This window comes from Tympanuchus pallidicinctus, unplaced genomic scaffold, assembly GCF_026119805.1.
Source record: "Tympanuchus pallidicinctus isolate F22 unplaced genomic scaffold, pur_lepc_1.0 scaffold26, whole genome shotgun sequence".
In the NCBI taxonomy this organism is placed as follows: Eukaryota; Metazoa; Chordata; class Aves; order Galliformes; family Phasianidae; genus Tympanuchus; species Tympanuchus pallidicinctus.
The window spans coordinates 192,963-211,924 of NW_026294743.1; the positions used below are offsets into that span (position 1 = coordinate 192,963).

Here is an 18,962-nt window from a genome sequence, read left to right on the forward strand (position 1 = left end):
AAACTAAGACCTTGGTGTATCTTTCTCTGCAATTGTTAGTGCTTAACTTTCTTTTGCAGATAGCTTGACTCCTAAGAGTTGTTAAATGCCCTGTCTGGATTTTGTAAATCGCTCTCTGTAAGAGAATATTCATTCATGATTTGAGAATGCTACTTGTTTCCTATGTCTGAAATTAATTTCAGAAAACAGACAAGACAACATTAATTTTTAATGCTTGAAAGTTTTCTTAGAATTATTGTTGAATGAACTAGTGCCTTACTCTAATTTTCAGAGTATGATTTAGAGGTGAGTAATGGTACTGTGCTTTCAGGGGTAGATGTACAAGTCTAGGAACCACTTGGTACTCAGACACACATGAGTTCCTATGGGCCAAACAAATTGGAAAGAGGTATTGAACATGTTTAGGTTAAGACCTCTGAATTATAGGCCTAAACTTTGGCTTGGGCAGCTGCCATCCTGTGATACAATCATAGCCTTAAATTGCCTATAAAATAGTCTATGGACTGCAAAGAGAAGTTTGTAAACATCACCAGAGTGTAACCCATGAAGTGTAGTCTGCTTGGAATTGGCAACAGAAGTCAGAAAAACTGCTGTAATCATCTGGGAGATCTTGAAGGAAAGCAAGAGGGAGGGACAAAAATTACTCTGGCATGTGCAAGTCCTTTCAAGTTGATGATTTAGGTGGCAGCAAATGGCACAAGGAGCTTGGCATCCATCTCCAGGTTAGAGAGCAGGAGGTAGTAGGCAAATCCTGTGTTCTGGCCTGTAGCCCCTCGTTCCGGTCTTTGCTGACTGTAGTCTGGTGGCTTCTAAAAATAATCTGTGTTAGAGATTCTCTTGCTAACACTGCAGAGAGTGGGATCTTTGTGCTTTGTGGGGGTAGAATTGCATTTCATGAGCAATTGAGGCAAAGTGCAGGAACAACCCATGTCTTGGAGGACATAGCTTTCTAAAGCATTTGGATCTGCTTCTGGTGCTCATCAGCTGGCTGATATATTGTTTCTCCTAAATTTGGATTTTGCAGACCTTTGCGTAACCATTGTGCGAACTTTAACAGCAGCCAGCAGAAGGATCTAACATTGGGAAGTATTTGCTTTTTTCTTTTGTTTCGACCTAGGGAATATATATGAATGACATGCTTTATTTTTTTTTGAAAGGTTCCTCCGATTAGGTTTTTTTCTACAATTCTACTTCAGCAATCTTTTTCCTTAAAAATAAATACACAACTAATGAGTTTATTTTAAGTCAGTTTCATTTTTACCCTTTATTCTTGTACTTCTCTATCTGTGTGGTGGTTGGTAGGTGAGAGAGTACTGTATTCCATTTAAGTATTCTTCTCTGTTTGCTCTGACTGCTGATATTTTTATAAAGACAGATATAAAATTTTGTTACTGGAATTGGAAGTATAGAAGCAAACAAGCTTTCCATTTTTTCTCATTAACCTAAGGACTAAACTTGAGCTGATAGCTAAGTTAGAAATAATCATCATATCTCAGTTATGGGAATCAGGTAAAGTCATTAGAGACTGAAGGTCATTAGAGGCTGAAAGGTGCCTGTTGTCTTCATCGATCTTGTTTCTTTGACTGGATTTGCTTGCTGTAATGGAAATGTTAAGTCATGGCCTGCAGCAGAGATTGAGCACCTGGTGGGCCAACCCAGGGGAGCTCAGGTGCATGCAATGTACCTGAGTGAGCAGAAGGGATGGAGGCAAGATCCATCCCTTCCCGGACCTCATTTAATGGCTGGCAGTGGAGGTGAGGGTGTCTTGCTGGATATCCCTGCCTACATGAGGCCTTCCAAAGGTAAGCAGCTTTATTTCCTTTGTTTCTGTGTCTACAGCTGCTGCATTTGTGCTTGTCTCATATGCTGTAGCCTGAGTCTTTGCCACCTCACTATTATCACTGCACTTTCCATCTCATTATAGCATTACACTTATATCCTAGCAAGACTTTGTCTTTCTCTTTTTTGAGGTGTATAATGAAACCTCGGATTATTGAAATTATTGGCATGGATTAGAAAGGTAGTGCTTCACCCAGTTAAAATATAAGGGTTAACATAGTGGATGTATTATTTTCTTCCTAAATCCTAAAATCATAAAAATATTTCGATGGCTACAGAAATGAAAGCTCTTAAAAGTTAATTTAGCAATACTGCCTGTGCATCTTGGCACCTACACAGATTTAGAACTGAGTCTGAATGTGTTATTTCTTTCAGTTTACTAGAGTACTGCACGCTGTATGGCTTTTTGCAAATTAATGAGCGCCCAAGACATCTTCTCACTGAGAGTTGTTTCAAAGTCAGTTGAGTTCTCATCCGTGAGAAGTCATGTGTATCTAAATACATGGACCAAGTCTTTCATCCACTTGGTTATGCGTATATGGAAGAATGACAGGTAGAGTACAGTGGTCAAGACTAGTTAGTTTATCTCAGTCTTTCACTGTTTGCTGCATATCCTAATTAATGAAGAAAAATGTTTGCTGCCTGAGAGTGCCTTTTGATCTTAGATAGGAGTCTGTAATATACTAGAGAATTTCTTGACATTTATTCAGGGGCGTTTATTCTTGACCTCAGGGACACTGTTTGCTAGGAAGTGAAATGTATCCTGTCTTCTGGTATAAGGTAAGTAAACAGAATTGCTAGTTTAAATTGACTATTCAAAGAATTTGAAAGAATCCAGAGATTTTTAAAGATGTGCTCTGACACCATATTTTTTGATCTTATGCAAAAATAAACATAAAATTAAGAAAGGGTTGCTATTTAATATCAGAAATGGATTGCTAGGCTTTTGATTAATAGTTTCAGTAGAAAATTTGGCATCCTGTATCTTTTGACAACGCAGTTTGCAATTACTATGAATTTAGCTGCTTCTTCCCAGGTATCTGCATTTATATTAATCTGGGAGTTCTGTCTTTGTAAGTTGTGGTTTGAAAAAAGGTATGGGGAGTACTACCATAAAACTGTAATAGAGATTAAACTTGGCTAGCTTTACATGCCTAGTTCAATGTGTAAGCTGCTAAAAGATTGTTATACAGAGTTATTTCTAAGTCTGCTGTAGTTTGTCTTTAGTCTCAGGAAAGATAACTTCAATACAGTCTCTGAAAGCATGTTTTAAAAGTAAATGGCGTGGTATTTGTATGTACTCTTTCTTTTTACTCTTTCTCCCAGTGGCAAAATGGAATTGTTGGGTGAGTAGTTTGATTGAGTGAGTTGACGCTGTTTGATATAATCATGAATTATTCATGGCAGATGGTATCCTTCAAAGTTTGTAACTCCAGCTCTTTAAAAAGAAACGTAAAAAAAACCACACCATGAAAAGCTTCAATCGTATATGTGTATGTGTAATTATCTGCAGCCAAGATATCATGGGTAGTTGCAGACAAATCTTGAGTGACCTCTTGATGAGATCAGAAGATCAAAATTAAATGCTTTGTTAATCACCTCTTAACATTTTGTGTTTGATTGTGTGAAGCTGATTAAAGAGTACATAGAATTGATTAGTTTTTTCCCTTGGCTGATGGATCAGGAGGCTATTGGAAATTCTTTCAATAGAAAACAGAGAAAGTAAACAGATTATGCATAGGCTGTTTTATTTCTTAATGTTTCTACCAGAGTTGTTCTAGTCCTGTCAACATCTCTAACTTGTTTTAGGTCTGTTCAATAGTCTCCATCTTTCAAACAGGACAAACTTAATGGTGTACTTTTTGCCTCACTCCTTCTTTATATTTTTCATTTGGGCAGCTAGTGATTAAAACATAAATAACTGTTAATCTTTCACACTTGCTATAGCTGAAATTTTACTCTGTTTGTAAACGTATCTTTAAATTATTCTCATTGTAGCTTTGCATGTACTTTTGCTGTGGCACATGTGCTTTTCACGATATTGTAAAACTGCTCAAGTCACTTCATTTTATCCTGCACATGCAGACTTCGATTCACTTCAGTAGAATTAAACGTATATAACCATAAATAATTAATTTGGATTATATTGGAAAAGCCCTTTGAGTTTCGATTTGAAGATTTTATGGCTGTATGTGTGTAACTGAGGACCTAATTGGGACTTAGCACTTCTGTTTCGTATGAAACTGGGAAAGTGTATATCAGTGCTCCCTTTCTTGTCTTTGTTACCCTCTCTCGTAATTAACATCCACTTTGATCTAAAATTTCAGAAAATGCACAGGAATTATTCAGCAATCTCATTTCTTTGTCTTTTTAGGAAATGAAAAAAAGACACTGCTAATAACTCAGATTCAGCTCTAAATCTCTAGCTGAATCCTAGGTCATCTTGACAGCAGAATCCTCGAACAGTTCTTTCCCTTTCTGTCTGTGCCCTTGGATGTATACCAGTACTGCTGAGATTAAAGTTTTGGATACCATGAAGATATTCAATATTAGTTTGGGTTTTGGATCAGAAGATCTGAAAAATAGGCAACTCAGATCTTAGGCCCACTTTTTTTTTTATTCTGTCACCGGTCTTGCACTTAAACATTCTTCTGCTTCTGAGAACTTTAAGCATTCTTTTAGTCTATGGCACAGGAATTTTCCTGCTAACAATTTTGCAGCCACAGAGGCTGTCTGTGCTTGCAACTTAGCTTTGTTGTATTGAGAGTTAACTACTGTATTTGTATATGATCTTTCTGAAGCATTGTCGACTGTGACTTGGGTAGTAGAAGAGTCTTTGTAAAGCAATTTAATTCTGATGTTTGAGTTTATCATCCATTCTTCCTAAGTTTTGCAATAGTTGTCTTGTGACCTTTTGGTAATGGTTAGTTAAAAAAAAAATTGCATAACTTCTTCTCCAACCTCTTCCTTGTTCTGTTGTATGCCAGTAGTGAAATTGATTGGCAAGATGCTATGTAGTGAGCTGATGAAGGAGAAAAACCAGCAGACGTTCCTGTAGATACTTACAAATACTGGGTTCTGAAGTTAGCTCTGCTAACTTGAATAGTGCTATTGATGTTTATAGTGAATTGTTGTTATTTAAATCAGCTCTTCAAAACCAAGTGAGTTCTGTTTCAAGAATCTACCCTGGCTTTGAACCCCAGCTGTGTGACAGGTCTGCCGGAGGCCACTGCTGAGCAGACGGTGGGTCTCCTGAGGTGCGGCACCGGCGCGTCGCAGCACGTGAGAGCGCGGAAGGCGTGAGGAGGCAGCAAGGCTGGGAATAGTTGTAGTGGGAGGCTGAGAAGTATCTCGGCGAGGGACAAGAAGGGCACAGGTTGGTGCCCGGTGCTAAGCGGCATCCCGATCACCTCTTCGGAGGGAGAGCGAGGATTTGGAATCGCGTGTGGCCGCAGCTCCCCCCAGTGGTAGGTCTATCGCAGTTCCCGTAAGGCGCTGCCAGACCGAGCGCTGTCCTGTGAAGAACCGTCATCCCTGCTCCTGCCTTTGTAGGACGCTGTGCCTGAGTGATAGGGCAGGAGTAAGGAACTGCCTGTACGTTTGTAGCAGACCAGCACACGGGAACATCGATGAGGTGTGCTCCCTCCTTCAGCATTCCTTCATGTTGTCTCAATACAAGTTTGAAAAATAGCATCTCTACAGATAGAGTAACTGCTGTTGTTGTTTTGCACGTGCCATCATCCTGGCTGCTCCTGCAGAAAATCTGAGAGATTCTTGTTGTATCCACACAGTTAAACCTCTCATCACAGCTCTCATCGTCTGGCATGGTGACTGCTGCAGCATCCTTTTATCACATCTTCACAGATGCTCTTGCTGTATCCACTCAAACTATTGCTGCATGCTGGTATGTTTTTTTTAATATTTTCTTTTCTTGTATATCAATCTATTTCCAGAATGTTTGGGCAATACTTCAAGGAGTCAGTGTAGGAAGTGGCATGACACTATTGGTACCAACTCTTTTTGCCTTTGCGGCAATCTATACAACTTAGAAATCCTGCATTTCTAATTACACAGGCAGTTGCATTTATTGAGTTCTGTTTTGGTTCTGCTTATGGTATTCTCTGTTTCCTAAGTCTTAAACTGGTAAGGATCTATATGTAGATCTTGTACGACAAAATGCAAACATCTACTATGTTCTTAGGGATTTTCAAGACCTGACTGGACAAAAGCCCAAGCAATTTGGTTGGAATTCAGTATTGGCTGTCATTTGAATAGAAGGTTGAATTAAAGACCTCCTGGGATCACTGAAGTCTTTTTTTTTTTTTGGTCCTTCTGTGGGTAGAATTAAAATTTGACTCTACAATCACTATAAGTACCACAACTTGAGTGCTGGAGGACTAACTTGAATGGAGAGACAAGTACCCAGCTTCCACTGACTCCTGTCAGTGCACTGAGGTGCCAAACATATGTATTAAAAATACCCTGCATCCTGTTTTTTCGTTTTGTGTGAAATGCTAATCTGTGCTTCAGTGTACATGCGCAGCACAGGAGAAGCCTTCTGACTCTGTGAGGATGTACATAGCCCCTATTCTCTGTGGTATAATAAAACTTGAGGCTTGAGCATTGCTAGTGATGTGTGTATCATTGCTTCCTTTTCCCTCTGGCAGAAATACTGTTTACACATTCTCAAAAGACTTCTATGTTGTCATCTTATTTTGGTGATCAGTGGTCAATCATTGCAGGAATAAGACCAGTAATAGTTTATTTTATGATCTTGTTAATTTTCTATGGTAAAAGAAAGCAATGACAAATTTGTGTAAGAAATATGAGAAGGACTTTTAAATACTAAGTATTACTGACTGATGTTTAAAAGCAAGAAAGCCATTTATTTCTAAACGTTTTCTTTAATTTCACAGGCAAAAAATCAGGTATCAGTATATACTGTATATAGATACAGTTCATGTACTGTGTATTAGTATACTGTTTCACAGTGTACAATAACTGTTTTTCTGATCCTCCTTTCAGTTTTGTGGGCTTGCAAAGTGCTTTGGATTAGGAGGGATTTTGGAGAGTGGGTCGTTATCCAACCCCCAACTCAAAGCAGGACCATCTTAGAGATTTTTGGGTATCTCCTAGGATGGATGCTCCACAGCTTCACTAGGTGGCTAGCTTCAATATTAGATTGCTGTAATGTGAAGCTTTATTTTAAGAACATAGGATTTCTGTTGTTTCAGGTTGTGTCCATAGCCTATATCCCATCGCTTTGTGCATCCAAGCAAAGTTTGCTAGAAGACTTAAGTAAATTATTACTTGTTAATATGGAGTAAAACTCTCTCTATTGCTCTTAGTTGATAGTAAAAAGCCCTGGACATATAGAAATACCTGAAAATATTTCTAATCTATTCCTTTAAGACATGGAAGTCAGCATGTTGGACCTTATGTAACGAATAGTGTATAAACATGAGCACTGCTGACTGTTCTGGTGCAAATTGATGTAGGAAGATGTTTGTTTTCTGCACAGTAATAGTCTTTTCTGTCAGTTTAAAAGCACGATATTTCAGAGGCTTCAGATTATTTATTTAAAAACTTGATGTGAGAGACGTGGGGTAGGTGAGGCCTCCTGTAGAGTGGATACTGCATCTAATAGTAGCATTGCTGCTGTGATAGAATAGAAAAAATGAGTGTTTGTAGTATAGGAGAGGGTGGAATACTGATATATCCCTTATATCAAATGACAAAAGGAAAAAAATTTTTCTGGTGGGTATGGTAATTGCTGAATTGCAGCCTGAACCTCTGATTGATCACATGAGCTGAGCACTGAGTCAGCCCTGGGAGCACAGGTGAAGGCAATTCACCCGTGCTGCCAGAAGGGGTGGAGCCTGGCTGCACCTCTCCTAGAGCCATTTAAGAGCTGACTGCCAGTGGGGAAGGATCTCTTTCTGGAGGTTTCTCCTTTGGAGTCTTACAACAAGCCCAGGACAAGGGTAAGCACTCTATCTGTTCTCTATTTGGTATAATAACTTGCTTTGCTAAACTCTCTTGTTTATTTCTTAATTATAATGTCTGTATATTCATTGATTATACATGGTGTGTGATTTCTTAGTAGTAAATAGTGAATGATAATTTAGTTACAGTAAATTTTAACTTAGTTAAAGCTGGTTTAGTTGTGTTATGGCAGGAGAAAAGAACACCCAACAAAACTGAACATGAGCAAGTGTGGAATTTGCCTTGCTGGTGTACTTAAGCATCTTGCTCAGAGGAAATAAGTGTGTTTGAATGGAGACTACACAAAAGAAGCAAAGGTACCTACTGCTGTGTATTCTAAAAGATTTTGGTGTCCTTATTTCCATTTCACTCATGTCCAACTAAACATATGTTTAAAAAAAATCAAAAACAATCCCCCAGGAAAAAAAAACCAACCAAACAAAAGAGCCCCACCAAAACAAAATCAGTGACAAATCAAATGAATTGCTGATCTAACAGAAGATCCTGCATGCATAATTCTTAAGGTCTTGCGTTTTTCAGTGTGGCTCTTAGGAATCTGTGAGTGGGGAATGGCTTGCTTGGGTTGTTTGCTAGTGGGTGCAGCTTACAGCCCACATGGTGCTTTTTAGATGTTGAAAGAACCCATAAGATGAAGTGTTTAACAGAAACATTTGTATTGCTTGAAAGTCCCTTTGTACTATTCTTTAGTTTAATATTTCTACTGTCATAATTTCTAATGTTCTTCTGCCTTAAAGAAATTATATGGTACTCAAATATGTCCTACTGATTAGTTTGCAGATGATTTTCAAGGCTTTGCAGAGCATGTTAATCTGCAACTTACAAAATGGCTTTCTGAAGTATGGACTAAGAGTTGTCATGATTGTAACAGAATGATAACTATTTTTCAAAGTTGTTCAGGCATCTTTTGTTGGTTTTTCTGCTCCTTGGTCTGGAATGTGCAGTGGTTGTCATTTAGGACTCTTCCATATAGTTGAATATGAGTCAGTTCAGACTTCCTGCAGTTCGATAAACAAGCCTTACATATTATGAAGATGACTTGAAAACAGAATATTCTGGGGCAAAAAAATGTTCAGAAACAGAGGGAAACTGAATACTTTCTCTCAACAATAAATGCTGTTTAAAGTTACTTAATTGTATATGAATTTAACATCCTTGTATACCTGTTTCTACTTCAAGTTAATCATTTTTAACTTGCGTTACTTGAGGTGGCTTACTTTATCTCCACTAGCTGCTTGGGGTTGTAGAAAGATCCATGGATGTGAAAGTTAGCTCCCAGCTTGTGTGCACAGGTGACCTTGCTTATGCCATCACCACTAAGCAGGTCTGCACATTCTCAAATCAATTAAAGCTCGTTAATGCCCATATGGGAACTGTTGATTGTGGCCTGAACCTCTGATTGACCACCTGAGGCAAGCAATGAGTCAGCCATGGGAGCACAGGTGAAGGCAATTCACCTGTGCTACCAGAAGAGATGGAGCCTGGCTCCACCTCTCCTCGATCCCATTTAAGTGCTGATTACCACTGGGGAAGGATCTCTTTCTGGAGATTTCTCTTTATGGAGTTTACTGCGAGCCAGGGGTGAGCTTTTCCGTTTATTCTGATTATCTTCCCATCGCGATAATCTTACTAAGCCTAACCTTTGTGCTCCTATTGATTGTAGAGTGTCCAAGAAAATGTGTGCTTTAAAATACACGAACTGGTCATTGATTAGAAGTAAAATTTTGTTCTAGTAATAGGTAAAGTGTGTTTGGGATGTCCAGCTGGCAGCTAAATATTTACAATTATGTCAGTGGTTCGTAGTCATCTCTTCTGCCCTGTCATGGCTTGGGGTTACACGCAGGTTAAATGCGAAGGCAGTTGTAGATAATTAAACAGGTGGAGCATGCAGTGCTTGTGAAATCTTTCAGAGGTGTGATAGTGATGGAGCTCCTGCTCTCTCTGAGCAAGATGTGGTATGTTCATTGCTGCAATTCTGTGCTCAGTACTGAACATTTTTCTCTTCGGCAAGCTGGCTCCTTGCTGTCAAAATCCTTAGCTTTTATTTTCCCTTTACTTTAGTTACAGGAAAAGAACAAAAAGAGCCCCAAACAACTTCTTGTCAGCTGCTTTTTCTTGTCCTGCCTTGAAAATTGTATCCCTCCTTTTCTGTCCCCTTGTTACTGATATACAGCAAGCCAATAACGTAGTCATTCACCTCTTTACTGTCATATTAAGTAATGCCATAGTAAGCATTAGTCTCATTTTGTAGACAGAGTGAGGAACAAAGCAGCAAATGAGTATGTTGTCATTGCACCTGGAATTTCTGGGTTTGGTTGTGAGGTCCTATATTAACCTTTCTGCCTCAAAACAGCAGCATCTTCAGCCTCCTCATGCCCTTTCATCTTATTTTCCTTTTCAGTTTGTATTCTGTTACCAAATTTGTACTGAAATAGCACAGAGATCAACATAGGTGATTTTTTTGGAGCATTCTGTATTTGAGGGTTATTTTCCAGCCGAATCAGCTTTCCGTTTCTTCCCTGTCTGACTACGTGGACAGTTACACCTCTTTACTGCTCTGTATGGCAGTGTGGAATTTGAAATCTGTATCCTGGCATAAGTACCTCTGTTAAGAGAGACTCTTGCACTTGGCAGGCAAGATACTACTTTGATTCCATGAAGTCTGCTAATGTTTTTTCACATTAAATGTTGCCAGCTTCTGCCACTAAGGCAACTCAGCTTTTCACCTGAAAGTTTTCAGGGGAATGAAATATAATTGTGCACTGCTATGAACTTCTATCTACATTAAAAGTAGCTTTTAAAATTTTGCTAACCTGATGTTAAGCTGGCATTTTTCCCTGTGACTCGTGTATTTGGACAGTGTTAACATAAGCTGTGGGTAAGGCTGTGCAGACAGATCTGCACCGTGACCTCTGACACGGTAATGAAAATGTACTTGACAGTGAATGAGGGCTTGAGATAGAATATTTTGGAAGATAATATCCATTGCAAATATTTTGCCTTAATATAAGCCTGTAGATGGAGGGTGAGGCTTGAGCAGAGAAGCAGGGCACAAAAATACACGTTATTTAATAACGGTTATGTTAGCATTGTAAGTTTCTGTGTGAAGTGGCCAGTCACCTTTGTTTTCTATGTCTTCAACATAACAAAATCCAATCCACTTGTTTCCTGCAGTCTGAAGAGCAGAATGGATTAGAATGGCTTCATTGTTGTGGTTCTCGAGAGCCACATGAAGTACAGTGGGAACATTGATCGTTATAAGGCTCTTCTTCTCTTTCTCTCTTCAATCTTGAAGTTGATTTGCGAGGTTTCTTATTTGAAATATTCACATTAGTTAACGAGGAATTGAAGGACTGCTTTCCTATGCACTCAGGCAAGGAGAAATTTGGGAGTTCTTGTTTGGTTTTGTTGTGCTTCCAGGAGTTCCTGGCATTTTCAGAAAATGCTGCTGAGAAGCTGGATTTCAGAAAATTGACTTTAATCTGCAGCTCTGTGAAGGCCTCGATTATTGAGGAGAGTAAATAAATTAATGAGGTTAAGCAAGCTTTAAAATTAAGGATGTACATTAATTCTTTAAAAGTGTTATCCAGATAAAGGGAATTAAAGATCTTGCTTTTATGGTGTTATTTCTTTTGTCTGTGTGGTAATTTGTTGGAAGTTTGCTGCCTTGCCTGAAAGTCTTTCTCCTCTTCTGTGTGCTCTGTGCAGAGCATCAACTGTGCACCTGCCTCTGAACTAGGTGTTTCAGTCCCACTGAGTCTAAAGCGTTCTGTTTCAAGGGTCTAGCAGGGATTCTCTGGTTACTAACCCGTGATTTTGTAGGACAGTTAGCACCTTCTCTGTGGTTGTGAGGTGACTGTTTAGAGAGGTAGGCTGTCCTCCTCTGTCCTCTGTAAATATGAGTGGAAATGGATGAGTGGAATGGCTCTGAAGTGACCAACCACTTGCTTCTGCTGTGTTTTACAGCAACATTCTTCTTACTGTAAAACATCAAGTCCGTTGTTACACTGCTTCATGATTTTTGTTCATTGCCTTTGTTTGGAAAAGGGCAGCAACTTGTAATTAAGTCACCTTTAGGAAAAGGTACCAAGCAGAAATTGATAGCGTTTCCTTGTGAAATCAGCAGACAGCCTGAAAGAAGAGCTCTGAAAGAGAAGTATTTGGTGCTTGTGCTGAGGGAAGTATTAACTGCTTCAGTCCTGGATTACAAATTGACAGTCAACTGAGTGTTCATTCCAAATTGCTTCCTGGAGCTCCAGAGGAGGAGAGTCACCCAGTGTCAGAGATAGAACACTGTGGGTATCTTCAGAAACTTGTTTAATACTTTGAGGTAACGTTAGCATATTGAGAAGGAATAGGCCGTGTATATTAATGTGATTTTATTTCATAATCTACTTGAAGGATTACTAATTTATTGTATTCAGTTGGTTTATAATCTCCTGCTGTATTTTTGTGCTGTGTTTAAAAACAAACAAAATCAGAACAACAAAAGCAATGCGCACACATGCACGTAGAAACAACCTTAGCTTTTTTCATGTCTGCGGAAGCCAGTTTTCCATCCTCATTTATCATAGGGGGAACACTCTCCTTGCTCCATCTCCTCCTGCCTACAAACCTGTAGAACACCTTCTTACCATTTTTTCACTTCCCTAGCCAAGTTCAGGTCCATCTGTACCTTGGCTTTCCTGAGAGGGGAAGTTTTGATTAAATATTAGGAAGAAGTTTTTCACTCAGAAGGTGGTGAAGCTCTGGAACAGGTTGCCCAAGGAGGTTGTGGATGCCCCATCCCTGGAGGCATTCCAGGCCAGGCTGGACGTGGCTCTGGGTAGCCTGGTCTGGTGGTTGGTGATCCTGCATGTAGCAGCGGGTTGAAACTAGATGATCTTTGAGATTCTTTTCAGCCCAGGCCATTCTATGATTTTTTTCCTTAAATTTGTTTCAGGCTGTGTATGAGTAAGTTCAAATAATCGTTGAGAGTACTTCAATCACATACAGATAAAACTTTTTTCCTCGTTGCATCAGCATGCAATACATGTTAAATATCACTTCATCGGCATGGAATACTCTAGCAAAATTGAGACAAATATAATTGGTGTATGAGTCTAAGATAAAATGAGTGAGCATCTGAAGTCTGCTAACCTTTGGGGGGTGGTTCTTGCAAAATTGGTATCATCACTTTCTCTTGAGCAGAATCCAGGTACATGGACAGCTGCAAGATGAATACTGAATGTGAACACAGTATGGAGTTGATGAGAAGGCTATGTGCGTACACCTGTAGGCTAAGGGAGGCTCTAATTTGGGAGTCTAATGATGATCCAATATCTATACTGGAATGTTTGTTGGTTCAGCTAGTTACATATGTCACTGTATTTCAGGCAGCAAGTGCTCTTAAGGGTGAGGATAGCAGTGGTGTGGATTCTTGACTGGCTCACATGAATGAGAAGCAAACCTCTCAACATCACAGTGCTTCTGAGCTCTTGGAGGCCAGGGCTTGAGTTGTGTGCCTGTGCTACTAAAGGGCTGAGGGTGGCACATTGACTCAGCTTCATATGAGTCCAACACTGCAAATGCGAGGTATGTGTCTTGCCTGTTGTGTTGCCTTGGGCTACACTGCTGAAAATGGGAAATTCTTTCTCAGATCTTTACTACACAGAAACCTGCCTGTTGCAGGGACAGCGTGCTCAATGACTTCTTAGTTTCATTTTCAAGTTTTTCTCTCAATTTGCAATCTTTGATGTGACAATTCAAGCATCTGAAGAACGTTTTGATATCTTTTAGTAGGAATTGTCCTGGATTTCTTGAGATTACAGGAAGTGTAGTTTTTAAAGCAATTTTCTGCTTCTCCTACTGCAGTTGTTGTTTTTTTTTTAATTACTACTAGCAAGCCTTCAGTTAGAGGCTATGTTTTACATATTTACCTATTGCTCTTTTATATGAAGGAATGTTTTTCCCTCTAGGCATGCCAGTTAAGCAGTTTTTTGGGTACTGTGAAAAAATACGTAGTTTAGACTCAATTAATGACAGAATCACGGAATGGCCAGGGTTGGAAGGGACTTCAGTGATTATGAATCTCCAACCCCCTGCCATGTGCAGGGCCACCAACCTCCCCATTTAATACTAGACCAGGCTGCCAAGGGCCCCATCCAACATGGCCTCGAATGCCTCCAGGGACGGAGCATCCAAGAGCCAAAAACAATCCTGTTGTGTTTGTAAGTTCAGGTTTCACCAAGTTTGTGGAAGTTGTACAAGTTTATGTAATAATAATAGTAATAGGTGGTATTCTGTAAAGTATTTGCAGTTCCAAGGATGTTGCCTATGTGGCTTTGTCCTGCTGATGAATATTATGGAGAAGAGCATTATGCATCTAATATTTTAGTTGGAAATGAGGAAGTACCCAAGAGAAAAAAAAAAAAAGGGGGGGGGGGGGGGGAATTTTCAGATAAAATGAATCTTAGAGAGTAAAAAATGCATTGGAAGTTACGCTGATAGCAACTGCTGGAAAATCAAAAGAAACAATATAGTGGTAACAGCAGTGCAAAACTCGTCTGTCTTCCTATTTTAAATGACATCATAGGATGCTTTTGGGGGAGGAAAAGAATTAATTTTTTAACTATGTCACTGTCAGTAGAAGTGCATTGTCTATAGATAGGAAAAAATTCTTAGAATGATATTACCTTGATATTCCTGGAAATATTAATTTGGCTGATAGTTATTCTATGAAGCTTGGTCTTGTCTGTCAGTGGCTCTGTGTGCATCCTGAAATCAATAGCACATTAAAGAAACGGCGTGAAGAAGGGTAAAATTCATAAATAATGAATAGCAGGCTTTACTGCTGGTGTTTAATTTCTGCTAAGAATAATACAAATTCTGTTGAAGTATCCTTGTGCTTCCTAACCTTATTGTATGCAAAACAATTATCGAAAATGTTGATGCTTTCCTTAAGTGTCTCTAAGGTATGTGTGCAATCCTTCACCATGTGCTGCCAAACGACAAAGCTAGAGCTTCCATTTATGAGGAACAGAGGTGCAGTGAGGATATTTAAACTTACCTGCAGTCTACTGGCAGACACGTAAATGAAGGAAGGGAATGTGAGGGTTGATTTTCCTGACCGTATTTTTAGTTGTACAAACAGTAAATGTTTGTGAAAAAAGATGTTTCCTGTGGCATGCAGGACACGTGCAATTTTGCATGTGAGAGCTCGGTCCTTGCACTTTAAATCTGTGCATTAATTTTTTTTCATTAGCTCTCTCTGCTTCCACATCCTGCACATTGCTGGCAAGCATGCATCAGCAATGAGACTTTCTTCACTAATGTGTCTGGCATCTCTGAAATGTGACTGGTCAGAGCTATAGCTGATTCTTTTCAAGTGGTCTTTCAAACCATTTAAGTAATTTTACCTGTTATTACTGTAAGTTTTCAATATAATGTGCTCTTTCGATGAATAGCTGTGTAGAATCAGCACAGGAAGAGCAAAGTCCTTGGCAATACCGGCTCAATTGCATCTGCAGATGAGGATTTAAAATTCTATGCAGCAGACAGTACCTCCAGCAGGCGAGTAAAAGGTTACTGCATTATTTTGCTTGTTTGCATCTGTAGTCTTTATCTACGGAAGGTTTTTTTTAACTGTGCAATTTGCTGTGCATGCTTGGACATAGACCGGAAATGGATTTAATAGAAACGTGAATATCGAAAGGGCAGAGCAAGGTGAAGGGAGAGGCTCAGTTCAGCTTTAACCAAGGAGAGGGAGGGGGAAAGAGGGGAGAGGAAGAAAAGGGGAGGGGAGGGAGTAGAAGAGAGATTCTGTTTGGAATGCAGCATGATAATGAGAAGTTCTCTGTAAATATATTCGCTTAAGCTGCTTTCGTGTCACTTGCATTTGCTTAACCTTTTGATAAAAAGGATGCTGTTGAGTGAGACAAGCATCGATAGCTTTATGAACGTGACAATGATTTCAAGTCAGATTATCCCATAATCAGGTTAAGCAGTTGTGTTAACGTGAGATGTCCTTTCAGAAATAGTATTGCATACATTCATTAAACCAATTAATACAAGCTTTTTCCAGTATCACTTAGATTTTTATATAGAAAGCAAAAGGGATGTAGTTATTGCATTAGTATCTCTTGTAATGACAAAATATTTCCAACTGCAATTTTGTGTTAAAGAAACATAGAGAATATTTTTAACTAGGGTGTACGACTTCCTAAAGGTTAGGAGAGCTGTTTAATTCAAGTGAGTAGTCAGATGTAGTTCTGCCTTTCTGTGCTGCTTTTTCCTTCTCAGAGAGAAGGGCTCCTTGCAGACCTTCCTAAAGCTGCTTATACTAGCTGTCTGTAACTCGCTTGGAGAGTTGGTACCCGTACCTTTTGACATCGTACTTGAAATTCTCTTATGCTTTTTTCATCCTAGATTTAAATTATTATTGTTGACTTCTTCTATTATTATTCTCACTCACGTAGCTTTGTTGTAGCTGTTCTTATTTCAGGATTTAATAGACCTGAGTAGCGTTTATCTCATGCATTCAGATGTGGCAAATGACTTTTTTTTTCTTCCCCAGTCATTGCAAGAAGTCGGTCTGAGCGCAGCACAAGTGAGTTCTTAACACTCCCCTTGTGACTGGAGGGTCCTTGCCCTGCACAGGAGGCGAGGCTCTCAGCAGCTCTGTGAGAGCAGCGTGCTGGGAGCAGGAGGCAGGATGCTGGCGGCAGGGTGCTGGGGGGATGAGGGGCGTGGGGCCGGCAGGGTGGGGCTCTGTGCTGCTCGTGTGGCCGCCCCTGCCCGGGGCTTGGCCTGGATAGGCTGTGCTGCAGGGGGGGCTAGAAGGGCCCCGAAGTGACGGGAGCCACGGCAGGAAGAGTCGGTGAGCAGTTGGGAGGGACTACCTTCCCTGCATCTACTCCTCTGCTGGGCAGCTGGCCTTCTCTTTAGAGCAGCTTACTTTGTAAAGGGGAAAACGTGCACATCTTTTAAAGGCAAGGTTTTACTTGCTGATGAGACTGCTGATATCTTTTTTTAGAGAAATATGGGCTGCTTTTCTGCTTAGCAGTGCTAATTTCAGCCAGTAGGCTGCAGAATGAGGCAGCTGGCCAATTTTGAGTCTGTACGGGACAGTGTCGATCCTAATTCTGTGAGGAATAAACTCGTCTAAGTAAGTCAATGTGTGGCTGTGGCTGCAGCATTATTTCTTCTTTAATGAAGAGGCTGGGCTGTTCGACCTGCTGCTCCAGTCTTCTATCTTTCAGCCATACAACACAGCAGTTGCAGAGACTATCCATTGAATGTCTCAATCAGCCGAAGAAGGTAACTATATTTTACATTCTAAATATACCATTAAAAGGGTGCTGCATATTTTGGATTTACATGAAAAAAGATGAATTTCAGATGTTCTTAGCAGTTTTCTTGACCTTGCAGTAGCTATCCGATATCATTTAGCCATTATCAGGTTGTATAGCAATAGAAATGCGCTGCAGTAATTGATTTTGTAATAGGATCAGGTGATTTACTGGCTGCACTGACAACCACTTGCTTGCTTGTTCTGAGAAGTGGAGCACTCTAATGGATGTTTTGATTGCTACCTTGAGTTGCTCTGAAACTGCTAGATGCTAAGAGATGCAACATCTAATTTGTCAGAATAAAAACTTCTCTAGCTGTATTCTCCAAAAACAATGAAAATTCATTTAAATTTTTTAATACTTGTTAGCTTCTGGGTTCTTTACATGATTGTTTGTATGTAAAACTGGCAATTCCTAGCTGATTTTGTGAATGTCAGCTTATCCATAAATCACATGAGCACACCTGTTACATGCATTTCCTGAGAATTTGGTTCACTCTAAGCTTAGTTCAAGGTCTAGGGGGGAGTAGACAACAATTCTTCATTGACTGCTATTTAGTATATTATCTGTTAAATGTTATGTTTTGGAAGCACGTGCTTTGTCTCCTCCTCTTTACTGTGTCTCTTTTCCCCTCCTTTCCCTTCCATTAAAGCTGACTGTTTGGAGACCAAACCAAACAAAAAATATTCCGTATGAAAATATGGATTTTACTGTAGGAAAAAGTCATTGGAGCTTTGATCCGGCAAAACTGGAGCTTAATTGAGTCAGCCTTTTGGACCAAGTTGTCTTAGGCTGATAAAATTGAAACATCGTCTTGTTAAGCTTCTGTCTTGCAAGGTGCATAATAGAGCATTCATCTGCAGATTAATTGGAGAGTAGCATGAGCACAGAGCATGTGACAATGGTTACTAATAGTTTACACATAATTTTTCTCACTTTAAAAGTACACTCTTAAGTTGTATCTGCTATGGTGCAAGAATAAGCATTTATTTTGGAGTGCTTGCGCTTTTTAATGGCATTTCATACATGATAGGAAGCTTAATGGAAGTAAAATAGCTTTTAATTGTTATACCTAGTTTTGGACTGAAAACCGCAAGGAAAAAAACGCACAAGGAATTAGAAGAGTCTCATGTGGACTCTGAAGTATGAAACAAGAAAACCTTCAGTGCACTGAAGCTTAGAAGAGGACAGTCACTTAGGCTGTAGCACATCTGTATGTTGTGTACAATAGGTGATTTAAATACCTATTAACTAAGCTAGAAGTAGTAAAAATGTCTCAAGAAATGATATATGGACTGATTTTCAAGTTGTAACAGTTGAACCCAAGTGTGATTACAGTCAGTGAGCAAGAAACATATAATTTAAACCAGTAGTTGTAATTTGGCTTTCCACTTCAAAGAAGGTAAATAAAAGAAAATTGGTTGTTCAAACAACTTGGTACACATTTTTCCTTATGAGAACACGCTCCTATTTCCTTGACTGCTCATGTAGTGTGCAGTTTGGTCACCTTCTTAGCTGTGCTCTAACGTTGTGAAATGAACAGTCTCCTTGCAGAAATAGGTTGCTATCTCACCAATTTGTACGTGAGAAAGGAAACAAAAGTTCCTCTTTCTCCAACACACAATGGGTTTTTGAGTCTGAAAGAACCGGTCATTGTGCTGAAGTAGCAGAATGACCCCAAACATGTTTTTGGAAGCTGAGCAGTCCTGTTCTAAGGTAGTGGTGTGGAGCAGGCTTCTCTGAGCAAAGCCTGCCAGAGTCCTCAGTGACTGTTGAGTCTGGTGAATTGAC

The 18,962-nt window shown here is 39.6% G+C and overlaps 1 protein-coding gene across 3 annotated transcripts in view; it reads left to right on the forward strand.

The window, feature by feature from the left end:
- The window catches only part of FBXW7 (F-box and WD repeat domain containing 7), a 161,983-nt gene that overhangs the window by 19,260 nt on the left and 123,761 nt on the right, over positions 1 to 18,962 (forward strand). Inside the window, exon 1 of one of the 3 annotated variants that reach the window (XM_052690262.1) lies at positions 7,757 to 7,823. The exons of 1 other annotated variant lie outside the window; for it this stretch is intronic. Coding sequence is in view for 1 of the 2 variants with exons in the window: in XM_052690266.1 (XP_052546226.1) it covers positions 17,032 to 17,139 (108 nt within the window). In the remaining variant the exon portion in view is untranslated. Of the gene's footprint in view, positions 1 to 7,756; positions 7,824 to 17,021; positions 17,140 to 18,962 lie in introns of those variants that run through there. One more of the 3 variants, XM_052690266.1, reaches the window with a different exon arrangement.